General features: G+C 58.0%; 1 protein-coding gene across 1 annotated transcript in view; it reads left to right on the forward strand.

The window, feature by feature from the left end:
• LOC139241087 (nck-associated protein 5-like) overlaps positions 1-16657 on the forward strand; it is a 50197-nt gene that overhangs the window by 7816 nt on the left and 25724 nt on the right. Inside the window, exons 2-5 of the mRNA XM_070869776.1 lie at positions 2846-2914; positions 8089-8127; positions 9618-9743; positions 12738-12848. Coding sequence (XP_070725877.1) covers positions 2846-2914; positions 8089-8127; positions 9618-9743; positions 12738-12848 — 345 coding nt within the window. The remainder of the gene's footprint in view (positions 1-2845; positions 2915-8088; positions 8128-9617; positions 9744-12737; positions 12849-16657) is intronic.

A 16657-nucleotide genomic window follows, 5' to 3' on the forward strand; every position in this document is an offset into this window, starting at 1 on the left:
CCTGTACAACTGTAGCAACACCTCCCTGCCCCTGTACTCAAATCCCCTCGCTATGAAGGCCAACATGCCATTTGCTTTCTTCACCGCCTGCTGTACCTGCATGCCAACCTTCAATGACTGATGTACCATGACACCCAGGTCTCGTTGCATCTCCCCTTTTCCTAATCTGTCACCATTCAGATAATAGTCTGTCTCTCTGTTTTTACCACCAAAGTGGATAACCTCACATTTATCCACATTATACTTCATCTGCCATGCATTTGCCCACTCACCTAACCTATCCAAGTCACTCTGCAGCCTCATAGCATCCTCCTCGCAGCTCACACTGCCACCCAACTTAGTGTCATCCGCAAATTTGGAGATACTACATTTAATCCCCTCGTCTAAATCATTAATGTACAGTGTAAACAGCTGGGGCCCCAGCACAGAACCTTGCGGTACCCCACTAGTCACTGCCTGCCATTCTGAAAAGTACCCATTTACTCCTACTCTTTGCTTCCTGTCTGACAACCAGTTCTCAATCCACGTCAGCACACTACCCCCAATCCTATGTGCTTTAACTTTGCACATCAATCTCTTGTGTGGGACCTTGTCGAAAGCCTTCTGAAAGTCCAAATATACCACATCAACTGGTTCTCCCTCGTCCACTCTACTGGAAACAACCTCAAAAAATTCCAGAAGATTTGTCAAGCATGATTTCCCTTTCACAAATCCATGCTGACTTGGACCTATCATGTCACCTCTTTCCAAATGCGCTGCTATGACATCCTTAATAATTGATTCCATCATTTTACCCACTACTGAGGTCAGGCTGACCGGTCTATAATTCCCTGTTTTCTCTCTCCCTCCTTTTTTAAAAAGTGGGGTTACATTGGCTACCCTCCACTCGATAGGAACTGATCCAGAGTCAATGGAATGTTGGAAAATGACTGTCAATGGATCCGCTATTTCCAAGGCCACCTCCTTAAGTACTCTGGGATGCAGTCCATCAGGCCCTGGGGATTTATCGGCCTTCAATCCCATCAATTTCCCCAACACAATTTCCCGACTAATAAGGATTTCCCTCAGTTCCTCCTCCTTACTAGACCCTCTGACCCCTTTTATATCCGGAAGGTTGTTTGTGTCCTCCTCAGTGAATAACGAACCAAAGTACTTGTTCAATTGGTCTGCCATTTCTTTGTTCCCCGTTATGACTTCCCCTGATTCTGACTGCAGGGGACCTACGTTTGTCTTTACTAACCTTTTTCTCTTTACATATCTATAGAAGCTTTTGCAATCCGTCTTAATGTTCCCTGCAAGCTTCTTCTCGTACTCCATTTTCCCTGCCCTAATCAAACCCTTTGTCCTCCTCTGCTGAGTTCTAAATTTCTCCCAGTCCCCGGGTTCGCTGCTATTTCTGGCCAATTTGTATGCCACTTCCTTGGCTTTAATACTATCCCTGATTTCCCGAGATAGCCACGGTTGAGCCACCTTCCCTTTTTTATTTTTACGCCAGACAGGAATGTACAATTGTTGTAATTCATCCATGCGGTCTCTAAATGTCTGCCATTGCCCATCCACAGTCAACCCCCTAAGTATCATTCGCCAATCTATCCTAGCCAATTCACGCCTCATACCTTCAAAGTTACCCTTCTTTAAGTTCTGGACCATGGTCTCTGAATTAACTGTTTCATTAATGTATGCTCACGGGTTTGTAGAATTGTTGAATCTCCGTGCCTTTCAGTTCTGCGCGCGGAGGGAGGGGTTTCCTGTACGGGCTGCTCCTGGACACTCTCCACTTTGCCATCCTCGTCTGCCGTTCGGACACGCCATGGCGCGCCATCTTGCCGTCCGGAGAAGGCGGGGGTCCCCAATGGAGTGTTCTCTACGCGGGAGCCCTCCCGTTATTCATTGGGGACTTGGCCTGGAGGGTGGTGCACGGGGCAGTCCCCTGCAATCGGTTTTTAAGTCGGTTCACGGACTCCCGGGCCGCCTGCAATTTCTGCGGTCTGGAGGAGTCCGTGTTCCACGTGTGTGTTCAGTGTGTGAGGTTGCAGCCCCTCTTCCAATATTTGAAGGGGCTGCTCCTCAAATTCTGGCTGCACTTCAGTCCCACACTCCTGATCTTTGGGCACCCTGTGCGGAGGGGAGCGGGAAGGTCCGAGGGCCTCCTCGTAGGACTGCTCCTGGGCCTGGCCAAGGGGGGCCATCAGCCGGTCCAGGCAGCGGGCGGTCGAGGGGGTCGTTCAGCCCCGACTGCCTGCCTCTCTTCCGCGGTTACATCCGGTCCAGGGTGTCCCTGGAGATGGGAGCACGCGGTGTCCAACGGTACGCTCGCGGCCTTCCGCGAGAGGTGGGTGCCGGAGGGACTAGAGTGCATCATCACCCCCGGGAACAGAATTATAATTTGATTGGTTATTGTTTCGAAAGTTTAATTTGTTAACTTTTTGGTTGTCGTGTCCATTTAATAAGGGGTCACTTGATTCAAAGTTCGACTTAAAATAGTTGTCGAGCTGTTGAGTTGGGAGGGGCTTAGCCAGTCACGTGATGTTCACAAGACTCAATAAAACCCCAGCCAGTTGGGTTCGGGGGATCCACGATGGGGCAGGTGGTTGTGAGCCTGGTGGATGAACCGGTAATGTGTGGTGTGATTGTTAAACCTTTGCTAATAAACCAACTGGTTCTTAATAGCAAATACGTTACAGTCTCCTGTCCAAATATCTCCTTGTGTAGCTCGGAGTCAAATCTCCAATTGATATCGTTCCTGTGAAGCGCCTTGGGACATTTTACCGTGTTATAGGGCGCTATATAAACCTAAGTTGTTGTTGTTGAGTGGTTCCTGAACCTTGCGATATTTGGATTGCAGGATGAAAATGCAGCTCTAGCCTTGGCCAATGACACCCAGCGGGAAGCGTACGAACGTTGTCTAGACGAGGTGAGTGTCTAGACAAGGTGAGAGTCTAGACGGGGTAAGTGTCCAGACAAGGTGAGTGCCTAGACAGGGTAAGTGTCTAGACGAGGCGAGTGTCTAGACTGGGTAAGTGTCTAGACGAGGCGAGTGTCTAGACAAGGTGAATGTCGAGACTGGGTGAGTGTCTAGACGAGGTGAGTGACTAGACGAGGTGAGTGCCTGGACGAGGTGAGTGACTAGACGAGGTGAGTGTCTAGACAAGGTGAGTGTCTAGACGAGGTGAATGTCGAGACGAGGTAAATGCCTAGAAGAGGTGAGTGTCTAGACGAGGTGAGTGTCTAGACGAGGTGAGTGTCTAGACGAGGTACGTGTCTAGACGAGGTGAGTGTCGAGATGGTGTAAGTGTCTAGACGAGGTGAGTGTCTAGACAGGGTAAGTGACTAGACGGGGTAAGTGACAAGATGAGGTGAGTGTCTAGACGAGGTGAGTGTCTAGACAAGGTGAGTGTCTAGACGGGGTAAGTGTCTAGACGAGGTGAGTGTCTAAACGGGGTAAGTGACTAGATGGGGTAAGTGACAAGACGAGGTGAGTGTCTAGACAAGGTGAGTGTCTAGAAGGGGTAAGTGACTAGACAAGGTGAGTGTCTAGACGGGGTAAGTGAGTAGACAAGGTGAGTGTCTAGACGAGGTGAGTGACTAGACGAGGTAAGTGCCTAGACGAGGTACATGTCTAGACGGGGTGAGTGTCTAGACGGGGTGAGTGTCTAGATAAGGTGAGTGCTTAGACGAGGTGAGTGCCTAGACGAGGTGAGTGTCTAGACGAGGTGAGTGACTAGACGAGGTGAGTGACTAGACGAGGTAAGTGAATAGACGAGGTGAATGTCTAGACGAGGTAAGTGAATAGACGAGGTGAGTGTCTAGACGGGGTAAGTGACTAGACGGGATGAGTGTCTAGACGAGGTGAGTGTCTAGACGAGGTGAGTAAATAGACGAGGTGAATGTCTAGACGAGGTAAGTGAATAGACAAGGTGAGTGTCTAGACGGGGTGAGTGTCTAGATAAGGTGAGTGCTTAGACGAGGTGAATGTCTAGACGAGGTGAGTGAATAGACGAGGTGATTGTCTAGACGGGGTAAGTGAATAGACGAGGTGAGTGTCTAGACGAGGAAAGTGAATAGACGAGGTGAGTGTCTAGACAGGGTAAGTGACTAGACGGGGTGAGTGTCTAGATGAGGTGAGTGTCTAGACGAGGTGAGTGTCTAGACGAGGTGAGTGAATAGACGAGGTGAGTGTCTAGACAGGGTAAGTGACTAGACGGGGTGAGTGTCTAGAAGAGGTGAGTGTCTAGACGAGGTGAGTGTCTAGACGAGGTGAGTGACTAGACGAGGTGAGTGTCTAGACGAGGTGAGTCCCACCTGGCCCCACGCCCAGCAGTGATGTGGGACTGGAAGTGCCCTCTCTCCCTCCCTCTCTCCTATCCTGAGTTCCCAAGGGTCGTCCAGTGGGTCCATCGCGGTCGGAGAGGGAGAGGGTCTCGGGTCGGCACACCGGGTGGAGGGGGGGAGGAGGGGAGCAATAAGAAGACCAGCCAGGTTTTCCCACACTCCAACAGTGCAGCACTCCCTCAGTACTGCCCCTCCGACAGTGCGGCACTCCCTCAGTACTGCCCCTCTGACAGTGCGGCACTCCCTCAGTACTGCCCCTCCGACAGTGCGGCACTCCCTCAGTACTGCCCCTCTGACAGTGCGGCACTCCCTCAGTACTGCCCCTCCAACAGTGCGGCACTCCCTCAGTACTGCCCCTCCGACAGTGCGGCACTCCCTCAGTACTGCCCCTCTGACAGTGCGGCACTCCCTCAGTACTGCCCCTCCAACAGTGCGGCACTCCCTCAGTACTGCCCCTCCGACAGTGCGGCTCTCCCTCAGTACTGCCCCTCCGACAGTACGGCACTCCCTCAGTACTGCCCCTCCGACAGTGCGGCGCTCCCTCAGTACTGCCCCTCTGACAGTGCGGCACTCCCTCAGTACTGCCCCTCCGACAGTACGGCACTCCCTCAGTACTGCCCCTCCGACAGTGCGGCGCTCCCTCAGTACTGCCCCTCTGACAGTGCAGCACTCCCTCAGTACCGCCCCTCCGACAGTGCGGCGCTCCCTCAGTACTGCCCCTCCGACAGTGCAGCGCTCCCTCAGTACTGCCCCTCCGACAGTGCGGGGCTCCCTCAGTACCACCCCTCCGACAGTGCGGTGCTCCCCAAGTACACCCCCTCCGACAGTGCGGCACTCCCTCAGTACCGCCCCTCCGACAGTGCGGTGCTCCCTCAGTACCGCCCCTCCGACAGTGCGGCACTCCCTCAGTACTCCCCCTCCGACAGTGCGGCGCTCCCTCAGTACCACCCCTCCGACAGTGCGGGGCTCCCTCAGAACCGCCCCTCCGACAGTGCAGCACTCCCTCAGTACCGCCCCTCCGACAGTGCGGCACTCCCTCAGTACTGTCCCTCCAACAGTGCGGCACTCCCTCAGTACTGCCCCTCCGACAGTGCGGCACTCCCTCAGTACTGCCCCTCCAACAGTGCGGCACTCCCTCAGTACCGCCCCTCCGACAGTGCGGTGCTCTCTCAGTACTGCCCCTCCGACAGTGCGGCACTCCCTCAGTACTGCCCCTCCGACAGTGCGGTGCTCCCCAAGTACACCCCCTCCGACAGTGTGGCACTCCCTCAGTACCACCCCTCCGACAGTGCGGGGCTCCCTCAGAACCGCCCCTCCGACAGTGCAGCACTCCCTCAGTACCGCCCCTCCGACAGTGCGGCACTCCCTCAGTACTGTCCCTCCAACAGTGCGGCACTCCCTCAGTACTGCCCCTCCGACAGTGTCTGGGGGCCATGCGGACAATGTGGCCCTGCCCAGCGGAGCTGGTCGAGTGTGGTCAGTGCTTCGATGCTGGGGATGTTGGCCTGGTCGAGGACGCTAACGTTGGGCCCCCTCCACTCCACCCCCCCAGCACGGGGTCCAATCCGCCCGCTCTCCAGGCCCGGGGACCAATGGGGAAGAGTCGAGATTCCCGGTCCATGACCGACAACTTGGTCACATCGTACAACTTGTTCAGGTGGAGCCAACACTGACTGTTGTCTCTCTCCCTCTCTCCCCCACCCCCTGTCTCCCTCTCCCTCGCTCCCTCCTCCACCCTCTCTCCCTCTCTCCCCCACCCCCTGTCTCCCTCTCCCTCGCTCCCTCCTCCACCCTCTCTCCCTCTCCCTCGCTCCCCCACCCCCCTCTCTCCATCTCCCTCGCTCCCCCATCCCCCTGTCTCCCTCTCCCTCGCTCCCTCCTCCACCCTCTCTCCCGCTCCCTCGCTCCCTCCTCCACCCTCTCTCCCTCTCCCTCGCTCCCTCCTCCACCCTCTCTCCCTCTCCCTCGCTCCCCCACCCCCTGTCTCCCTCTCCCTCGCTCCCTCCTCCACCCTCTCTCCCGCTCCCTCGCTCCCTCCTCCACCCTCTCTCCCTCTCCCTCGCTCCCACCACCCCCCTCTCTCCCTCTCCCTCGCTCCCCCATCCCCCTGTCTCCCTCTCCCTCGCTCCCTCCTCCACCCTCTCTCCATCTCCCTCGCTCCCCCATCCCCCTGTCTCCCTCTCCCTCGCTCCCTCCTCCACCCTCTCTCCTTCGCTCCCCCACCCCTCTCTCCCTCTCCCTCCCTCCCCCATCCCCCTGCCTCCCTCTCCCTCGCTCCCTTCTCCACCCTCTCTCCCTCGCTCCCCCACCCCCCTCTCTCCCTCTCCCTCCCTCCCCCATCCCCCTGTCTCCCTCTCCCTCGCTCCCTCCCCCACCCTCTCTCCCTCTCCCTCGCTCCCTCCCCCACCCTCTCTCCCTCTCCCTCGCTCCCTCCTCCACCCTCTCTCCCTCTCCCTCCCTCCCCCATCCCCCTGTCTCCCTCTCCCTCGCTCCCTCCTCCACCCTCTCTCCCTCTCCCTCGCTCCCCCAACCCCCTCTCACCCTCTCCCTCCCTCCCCCATCCCCCTCTCTCCCTCTCCCTCGCTCCCTCCCCCACCCTCTCTCCCTCTCCCTCCTCCACCCTCTCTCCCTCTCCCTCGCTCCCCCACCCCCCTCTCATCCTCTCCCTCCCTCCCCATCCCCCTGTCTCCCTCTCCCTCGCTCCCCCACCCCCCTCTCACCCTCTCCCTCCCTCGCCCATCCCCCTGTCTCCCTCTCCCTCGCTCCCTCCCCCACCCTCTCTCTCTCTCCCTCGCTCCTCCACCCCCCTCTCTCCCTCACTCCCTCCCACACCTCTCTCCCTCGCTCCCTCCTCCACCCTCTCCCTCTCCCTCGCTCCCTCCCACACCCTCTCTCCCTCTCACTCGCTCCCTCCTCCACCCTCTCTCCCTCTCCCTCGCTCCCCCATCCACCTCTCTCCCTCTCCCTCGCTCCCTCTTCCACCCTCTCTCCCTCTCCCTCGCTCCGCCACTCCCCTCTCTCCCTCTCCCTCCCTCTCTCCCCCTCCCTCGCTCCCTCCCACACCCTCTCTCCCTCTCACTCGCTCCCCACCCCCCTCGCTCCCTCTCCCTCGCTCCCCCTCCATCTCTCCCTCTCACTCGCTCCCCCAACCCCCTCGCTCCCTCTCCCTCCCTCCCCCACCCTCTCTCCCTCTCCCTCGCTCCACCACCCTGTCTCCCTCTTCCTTGCTCCCTCCCACACCCTCTCTCCCTCATTCCCTCCTCCACCCTCTCTCCCTCTCCCTCGCTCCCTCCCACACCCTCTCTCCCTCTCACTCGCTCCCTCCTCCACCCTCTCTCCCTCTCCCTCGCTCTCTCCCACACCCTCTCTCCCTCTCACTCGCTCCCTCCTCCACCCTCTCTCCCTCTCCCTCGCTCCCCCATCCATCTCTCTCCCTCTCCCTCGCTCCCTCTTCCACCCTCTCTCCCTCTCCCTCGCTCCGCCACTCCCCTCTCTCCCTCTCCCTCCCTCTCCCTCCCTCTCTCCCCCTCCCTCGCTCCCTCCCCCACCATCTCTCCCTCTCACTCGCTCCCCCACCCCCCTTGCTCCCTCTCCCTCCCTCCCCCACCCTCTCTCCCTCTCCCTCCCCCACCCTGTCTCCCTCTCCCTTGCTCCCTCCTCCACCCTCTCTCCCTCTCCCTCGCTCACTCCCCCACCCTCTCTCCCTCGCTCTCTCTCCCTCTCTCCCTCTCTCCCTCTGTCTCTCTCTCTCCACAGGTGGCAAACCATGTTGTCCAGGCTCTGCTCAACCAGAAGGTAAATCATCCATACTGACATTCATTGACTCACAGCCGCCATTGTTCCCAATCCCCCTCCCCCCTCCACTTCCCCCTCCCCCCTCCCCCCCTCTACTTCCCCCTCCCCCCCTCCCCACTCCCCCCTCCACTTCCCAATCCCCCTCCCCACTCCCCCTCCCCCCTCCCCCCTCTCCCCTCCCCTTCCCCCTCCTCCCTCCCCCTCTCCCCTTCTCCCTCTCCCCTCCCCCCTCCACTTCCCAATCCCCCTCCCCACTCCCCCTCTCCCCTCCCCCCTCCCCTCTCTCCCCTCCCCCCTCCCCCTCTCCCCTTCCCCCTCTCCCCCCCTCCACTTCCCCCTCCCCCCTCTCCCCTTCCCCCTCCCCCTATCCCCTCCCCCTCCCCCCTCCCCCTCTCCCCCTCCCCCCTCCCCCCTCCCCCCTCTCCCCTCCCCTCTCACCCCTCCCCCCTACCCCCTTCCCCCCTCTCCCCTTCCCCCTCTCCTGTTCCCTTCTCCCCTCCCCACTCCCCCCTCTCCCCTTCCCCCTCTCCTGTTCCCTTCTCCCCTCCCCCCTCTCCCCTCCTCCCCTTCCCCCTCTCCTGTTCCCTTCTCCCCTCCCCACTCCCCCCTCTCCCCTCCCCCTCCCCCTCTCCCCTCCCCCCTCCCCCCTTGCCCCTTCCCCCTCCCCCTTGCCCCTTCCCCCTCCCCATTCCCCCTCCCCCCTCTCCCCTCCCCCCTCCCCCTCCCCCTCTCCCCTTCCCCCCTCTCCCCTTCCCCCCTCTCCCCTTCCCCCCTCTCCCCTTCCCCCTCTCCTGTTTCCCCTTCCCCCTCCCCCTCTCCTGTTCCCCTCTCCCCTTCCCCCTCTCCTGTTCCCCTCTCCCCTTCCCCCTCTCCTGTTCCCCTCTCCCCTTCCCCCTCTCTGTTCCCCTCTCCCCTTCCCCCTCTCCTGTTCCCTTCTCCCCTCCCCACTCCCCCCTCTCCCCTCCCCCTCCCCCTCTCCCCTCCCCCTCCCCCTCGCCCCCTTCCCCCTCCCCATTCCCCTCCCCCCTCTCCCCTTCCCCCTCCCACTCCCCCCTCTCCCCTTCCCCCTCTCCCCTTCCCCCCTCTCCCCTTCCCCCTCTCCTGTTCCCCTCTCCCCTTCCCCCTCTCTTGTTCCCCTCTCCCCTTCCCCCTCTCTTGTTCCCCTCTCCCCTTCCCCCTCTCCTGTTCCCTTCTCCCCTCCCCACTCCCCCCTCTCCCCTCCCCCTCCCCCTCTCCCCTCCCCCCTCCCCCCTCGCCCCTTCCCCCTCCCCCCTCGCCCCTTCCCCCTCCCCATTCCCCCTCCCCCCTCTCCCCTTCCCCCTCCCACTCCCCCCTCTCCCCTTCCCCCCTATCCCCTTCCCCCTCTCCTGTTCCCCTCTCCCCTTCCCCTCTCTCCCCTTCCCCCTCTCCTGTCCCCCCCTCCCCTCTCCCTGCCCCCCCCCCCCCCCCGCCACCCCCCGCCCGCTCTCAGTGACTCCCTGCCGTTGCAGGACCTGCGGGAGGAGTGTATCCGGCTGAAGATGCGAGTCTTTGACCTGGAGCGGCAGAACCAGGCGCTGAGCGACGCCTTCTGCCAACGGCTACAGACCGGCCCGGGCTCGGGGCCCCAGACCGAGGTAGGCTGGGGGGGGAAGGGGGGGAGAGGGCGGGGGTGGAGGGGGTTTCGTGGTCTGTATATTCTCGCGTGTGTGTGTGTGTGTGTGTGTGTGTGTTTCAAGCAGGCCTATTCGACTGTGTGAGGCTTCGCGGCCGAGTCCCAACCCCCAAACCCCACTCACTGTCCAGCCTGGGGTTGGGGGGAGGGAGTAGGGATCGATATGATTGGGGAGAGAGAGTGCCTGGCTGCTTTATCTCGCCCCCCACCTCAACACCCACCGGGAGGTGCCGAGCACCGGTATCTGGCGGTGGTTAACCGCTCGGTTCCCACACCGGGTGTAAATCCGAGTTCTTGCCCTTTTCCAGGTTGCGCTCCTTGGCGTGTCTTTTCAAATATCGGGGAAGACCGAAGCCATTGTTCTCGGTCCCTGCCACAAACTGCGTTCCCCAGCCCCCGACTCCCTCCCTCTCCCCAACTCCTGTCTGAGGCTGAACCAGACTGTTCGCCACCTGGGTGTTATATCTGACCCTGAAATGAGCTTCCGGCCACATATCCTGCAGTATAACTAAACCCGCCTGTTTCCACCTCCGTAACATCGCCCGTCTCCGCCCCCTGCCTCAGCTCATCCGCTGCTGAAACCCTCATCCGTGCCTTTGTTACCTCCAGACTTGACTATTCCAACGCACTCCAGGCCGGCCTCCCACATTCTACCCCACGTAAACTAGAGGTGATCCAAAACTCGGCTGCCCCCGTGTCCTAACTCACACCGAGTCCCACTCACCCATCACCCCCTGTGCTCACTGCCTCCGTGTCCTAACTTGCACCGAGTCCCGCTCACCCATCACCCCTTGTGCTCACTGCCCCTGTGTCCTAACTCACACCCAGTCCCACTCACCCATCACCCCCTGTGCTCACTGCCCCGTGTCCTAACTTGCACCGAGTCCCGCTCACCCATCACCCCCTGTGCTCACTGCCCCGTGTCCTAACTCGCACCCAGTCCCGCTTACCCATCACCCCCTGTGCTCACTGACCCCGTGTCCTAACTCGCACCCAGTCCCGCTCACCCATCACCCCCTGTGCTCACTGCCCCGTGTCCTAACTCGCACCGAGTCCCGCTCACCCATCACCCCCTGTGCTCACTGCCCCGTGTCCTAACTCGCGCCCAGTCCCACTCACCCATCACCCCCTGTGCCCCGTGTCCTAACTCGCACCGAGTCCCGCTCACCCATCACCCCCTGTGCTCACTGCCTCCGTGTCCTAACTTGCACCGAGTCCCGCTCACCCATCACCCCCTGTGCCCCGTGTCCTAACTCGCACTGAGTCATAGGAATTAGGAACAGGGGTAGGCCATCTAGCCCCTCGAGCCTGCTCCGCCATTCAACAAGATCATGGCTGATCTGGCCGTGGACTCAGCTCCACTTACCCGCCCACTCCCCGTAACCCTTAATTTCCTTATTGGTTAAAAATCTATCTATCTGTGACTTGAATACATTCAATGAGCTAGCCTCAACTGCTTCCTTGGGCAGAGAATTCCACAGATTCACAACCCTCTGGGAGAAGAAATTCCTTGTCAACTCGGTTTTAAATTGGCTCCCCCGTATTTTGAGGCTGTGCCCCCTAGTTCTAGTCTCCCCGACCAGTGGAAACAACCTCTCTGCCTCTATCTTGTCTATCCCTTTCATGATTTTAAATGTTTCTATAAGATCACCCCTCATCCTTCTGAACTCCAACGAGTAAAGACCCAATCTACTCAATCTATCATCATAAGGTAACCCCCTCATCTCCGGAATCAGCCTAGTGAATTGTCTCTGTACCCCCTCCAAAGCTAGTATATCCTTCCTTAAGTAAGGTGACCAAAACTGCACGCAGTACTCCAGGTGCGGCCTCACCAATACCCTGTACAGTTGCAGAAGGACCTCCCTGCTTTTGTACTCCATCCCTCTCGCAATGAAGGCCAACATTCCATTCGCCTTCCTGATTACCTGCTGCACCAGCAAACTAACTTTTTGGGATTCATTTGTGAGTCCCGCTCACCCATCACCCCCTGTGCTCACTGACCTAAATTGGCTCCCAGTTAAGCAACGCTTCGATTTCAAAATTCTCATCCTTGTTTACAAATCTCTCCATGGCCCTCGCCCCCTCCCTATCTCTGTAACCTCCTCCAGCCCCTACACCCCTCCCTATCTCTGTAACCTCCTCCAGCCCCTACACCCCTCCCTATCTCTGTAACCTCCTCCAGCCCCTACACCCTCCCTATCTCTGTAACCTCCTCCAGCCCCTACACCCTCCCTATCTCTGTAACCTCCTCCAGCCCCTACACCCCTCCCTATCTCTGTAACCTCCTCCAGCCCCTACACCCCTCCCTATCTCTGTAACCCCTTCCAACCCCTACACCCCTCCCTATCTCTGTAACCCCCTCCAGCCCCTACACCCCTCCCTATCTCTGTAACCTCCTCCAGCCCCTACACCCCTCCCTATCTCTGTAATCTCCTCCAGCCCCTACACCCCTCCCTATCTCTGTAACCCCTTCCAACCCCTACACCCCTCCCTATCTCTGTAACCCCCTCCAGCCCCTACACCCCTCTCTATCTCTGTAACCCCTTCCAACCCCTATACCCCTCCCTATCTCTGTAACCTCCTCCAGCCCCTACACCCCTCCCTACCTCTGTAACCCCCTCCAGCCCCACAACCCCCCGAGATGTCTGCGCTCCTCTAATTCTGCCCTCCTGACCATCCCTGATTATAATCGCTCCACCATCGGTGGCCGTGCCTTCTGTTGCCTGGGCCCCAAGCTCTGGCACTCCCTCCCTAAACCTCTCCGCCTCTCTCTCCTCCTTCAAGACGCTCCTTATAACCGACCAAGCTTTTGGTCACCTGCCCTGATTTCTCCCTATGCGGCTCGGTGTGAAAGGCTTTGTCTTGTAACACTCCTGTGAAGTACCATGGGACGTTAGAGGCGCTATCTAAAGGCAGCTTGTTTCATTTTTAATGCCGTTCTGCTGGTCTCTTCCAGGCTCCTCAGATTGTGGGCATTTCCCCCGATGCCCAGCTCGGCGAGGCTGACAGACTGACCCTCCCCGTCTCCTCCTCCTTCCTGCCCCAGGGTGAGGGTGTGGAGTGCCAGGTAGGACCCTCCCTTCAGCCCCTAGCCGTATGCGTCGCCTTGTTGTGTTGAATGGCTGCCTTGCTCTTGCGTAGATTCACAGCGGGTGTAGAACACAGAAACAGGCCATTTGGCCCCAACTGCTCCGTGCCGGTGTTCCTGGGATGTGGGCGTCGCTGGCAGGGCCGGGCATTTATTGCCCATCCCCCTAATTGCCCCTTGAGAAGGTGGTGGTGAGCTGCCTTCTTGAACCGCTGCAGTCCGTGTGGTGAAGGTGCTCCCACAGTGCTGTTAGGGAGGGAGTTCCAGGATTGTGACCCAGCGACGATGAAGGAACGGCCGATATATTCCCAAGTCGGGATGGTGTGTGACTGGGAGGGGAACGTGGAGGGGGTGGTGTTCCCATGGACCTGCTGCCCTTGTCCCTCGAGGCGGGTAGAGGTGGCGGGTTTGGGAGGTGCTGCCGAAGAAGCCTTGGCGAGTTGCCGCGGTGCATCTTGTAGACGGTGCACACTGCAGCCACGGTGCGCCGGTGGTGGAGGGAGTGAGTGTTGGAGGTGGTGGAGGGAGTGAGTGTTGGAGGTGGTGGAGGGAGTGAGTGTTGGAGGTGGTGGAGGGAGTGAGTGTTGGAGGTGGTGGAGGGAGTGAGTGTTGGAGGTGGTGGAGGGAGTGAGTGTTGGAGGTGGTGGAGGGAGTGAGTGTTGGAGGTGGTGGAGGGAGCGAGTGTTGGAGGTGGTGGAGGGAGTGAGTGTTGGAGGTAGTGGAGGGAGTGAGTGTTGGAGGTGGTGGAGGGAGTGAGTGTTGGAGGTGGTGGAGGGAGTGAGTGTTGGAGGTGGTGGAGGGAGTGAGTGTTGGAGGTGGTGGAGGGAGTGAGTGTTGGAGGTGGTGGAGGGAGTGAGTGTTGGAGGTGGTGGAGGGAGAGAGTGTTGGAGGTGGTGGAGGGAGTGAGTGTTGGAGGTGGTGGAGGGAGTGAGTGTTGGAGGTGGTGGAGGGAGTGAGTGTTGGAGGTGGTGGAGGGAGTGAGTGTTGGAGGTGGTGGAGGGAGTGAGTGTTGGAGGTGGTGGAGGGAGTGAGTGTTGGAGGTGGTGGAGGGAGTGAGTGTTGAAGGTGGTGGAGGGAGTGAGTGTTGGAGGTGGTGGAGGGAGTGAGTGTTGGAGGTGGTGGAGGGAGTGAGTGTTGGAGGTGGTGGAGGGAGTGAGTGTTGGAGGTGGTGGAGGGAGTGAGTGTTGGAGGTGGTGGAGGGAGTGAGTGTTGAAGGTGGTGGGGAGCGTGGCCCATCGAGCGGCCTGCTTTGTCCTGGATGGTGTCGAGCTTCTCGAGTGTTTGTTGGAGCTGCAACTCATCCAGGCAAGTGGGGAGTGTTCCCTCACACTCCTGACTTGTGTCTTGTCGATGGTGGGAAGGCTTTGGGGAGTCGGGAGGTGAGACATTGGCCACAGAATACCCAGCCTCTGACCTGCTCTTGTGGCCACAGTATTTGTGTGTCTGGTCCAGGTAAGTTTCTGGTCAATGGTGACCCCCAGGATGTGATGGTGGGGGATTCGATGATGGGAATACCGTTGAATGTCAAGGGGCGGTGGTTAGACTCTCGCTTGTTGGAGAAACTGCTCCACACGACCCTCCTCCCAACCCTACGCCATCTCACCCCATCACCATATCCTTCTATTCTCTTCTCCCCCATGTGTTTATCCAGCTTCCCCACACACACACACTCACTCACACACTCTCACTCACACACTCTCACTCACACACTCTCACTCACACACACACACTCACTAACACACACTCACTCACACTCACTCACACACATTCACTCACACACACTCACACTCACTCACTCACACACACACACTCACACACACACACTCACTCACACACTCTCACTCACACACACACTCTCACTCACACACACACACTCACTCACACACACTCACTCACACTCACTCACACACATTCACTCACACACACTCACACACACTCACTCACACACACTCACTCACACACACTCACTCACACACACTCACTCTCACACACTCACTCACACTCACTCACACACACTCACTCACACACACTCACACACACTCACTCACACACACTCACTCACACACACACACTCACTCACACACACACACTCACACACACACTCACACACTCTCACACTCACACACACTCACACACACTCTCACACACACACACTCACTCACACACTCTCACTCACACACTCTCACTCACACACTTCACTCACACACTTCACTCACTCTCACTCACACACACACTCTCAAACACACACACTCACACACACACACTCACTCGCACACTCTAACTCACACACTCTCACACTCACACACTCTCACTCACACACTCTCACTCACTCTCACACACACACTCTCACACACACACACTCACTCACACACACTCACTCACACACTCTCACTCACACACTCTCACACACACACACTCACTCACACACACTCACTCACACACACTCACTCACTCACACTCTCACTCACACACTCTCACACACTCTCACTCACACACTCTCACTCACACACTCTCACACTCACACACACACACTCTCACACACTCACTCACACACACTCACTCACACACACTCACTCACACACTCTCACTCTCACACACTCTCACTCACACACTCTCACACACACACTCTCACTCACACACTCTCACACACTCTCACACACTCTCACTCACACACACACTCTCATACACTCTCACTCACACACTCTCACTCACACACTTTCACTCACACACTCTCACTCACACACTCTCACACACTCTCACACACTCTCACTCACACACACTCTCACACACTCTCACACACTCTCACACACACTCTCACTCACACACTCGCACACACTCTCACACACACACTCACTCACACACTCTCACACACTCTCACACACACACTCTCTCTCACACACACTCTCACACACACTCTCACACACACTCTCACACACACTCTCACACACACACTCTCACTCACACACTCTCATACACTCTCACTCACACACTTTCACTCACACACTTTCACTCACACACTCTCACTCACACACACTCTCACACACACTCTCACACACTCTCACACACTCTCACACACTCTCACACACTCTCACACACTCTCACTCGCACACACTCTCACACACACTCTCACTCACACACTCGCACACACTCTCACACACACTCTCACTCACACACTCACACACACTCTCACACACTCTCACACACTCTCACACTCACACACACTCTCACTCACACACACTCTCACACACACTCTCACACACTCTCACACTCACACACACTCACACACACACACTCACCCACACACTCACACACACACACACACACTCTCACTCACACACACACTCATTCACACACTCTCACTCACACACTCACACACACTCTCACACTCACACACACACTCTCTCACTCACAAACTCTCACTCACACACTCTCACACTCACACACACTCACACACACACACACTCTCTCACACACACTCTCACACACACACACACTCTCTCACACACACTCTCACACACTCTCACACTCACACACTCTCACACACACACACTCATTCTCACACACACACACATTCTCACACTCATACACACACACACACACACACTCACTCACACACTCTCACACACACACAATCTCACACAAACACACTCTCACATACACACTCATTCTCACACACACACACACACTCACTCACACACTCTCACACACACACACTCTCACACACTCTCACACACTCTCACACACTCACTCACTCTCTCACACTCTCACACACACACACTCACACTCAC

Source organism: Pristiophorus japonicus, chromosome Y, assembly GCF_044704955.1.
Source record: "Pristiophorus japonicus isolate sPriJap1 chromosome Y, sPriJap1.hap1, whole genome shotgun sequence".
In the NCBI taxonomy this organism is placed as follows: Eukaryota; Metazoa; Chordata; class Chondrichthyes; family Pristiophoridae; genus Pristiophorus; species Pristiophorus japonicus.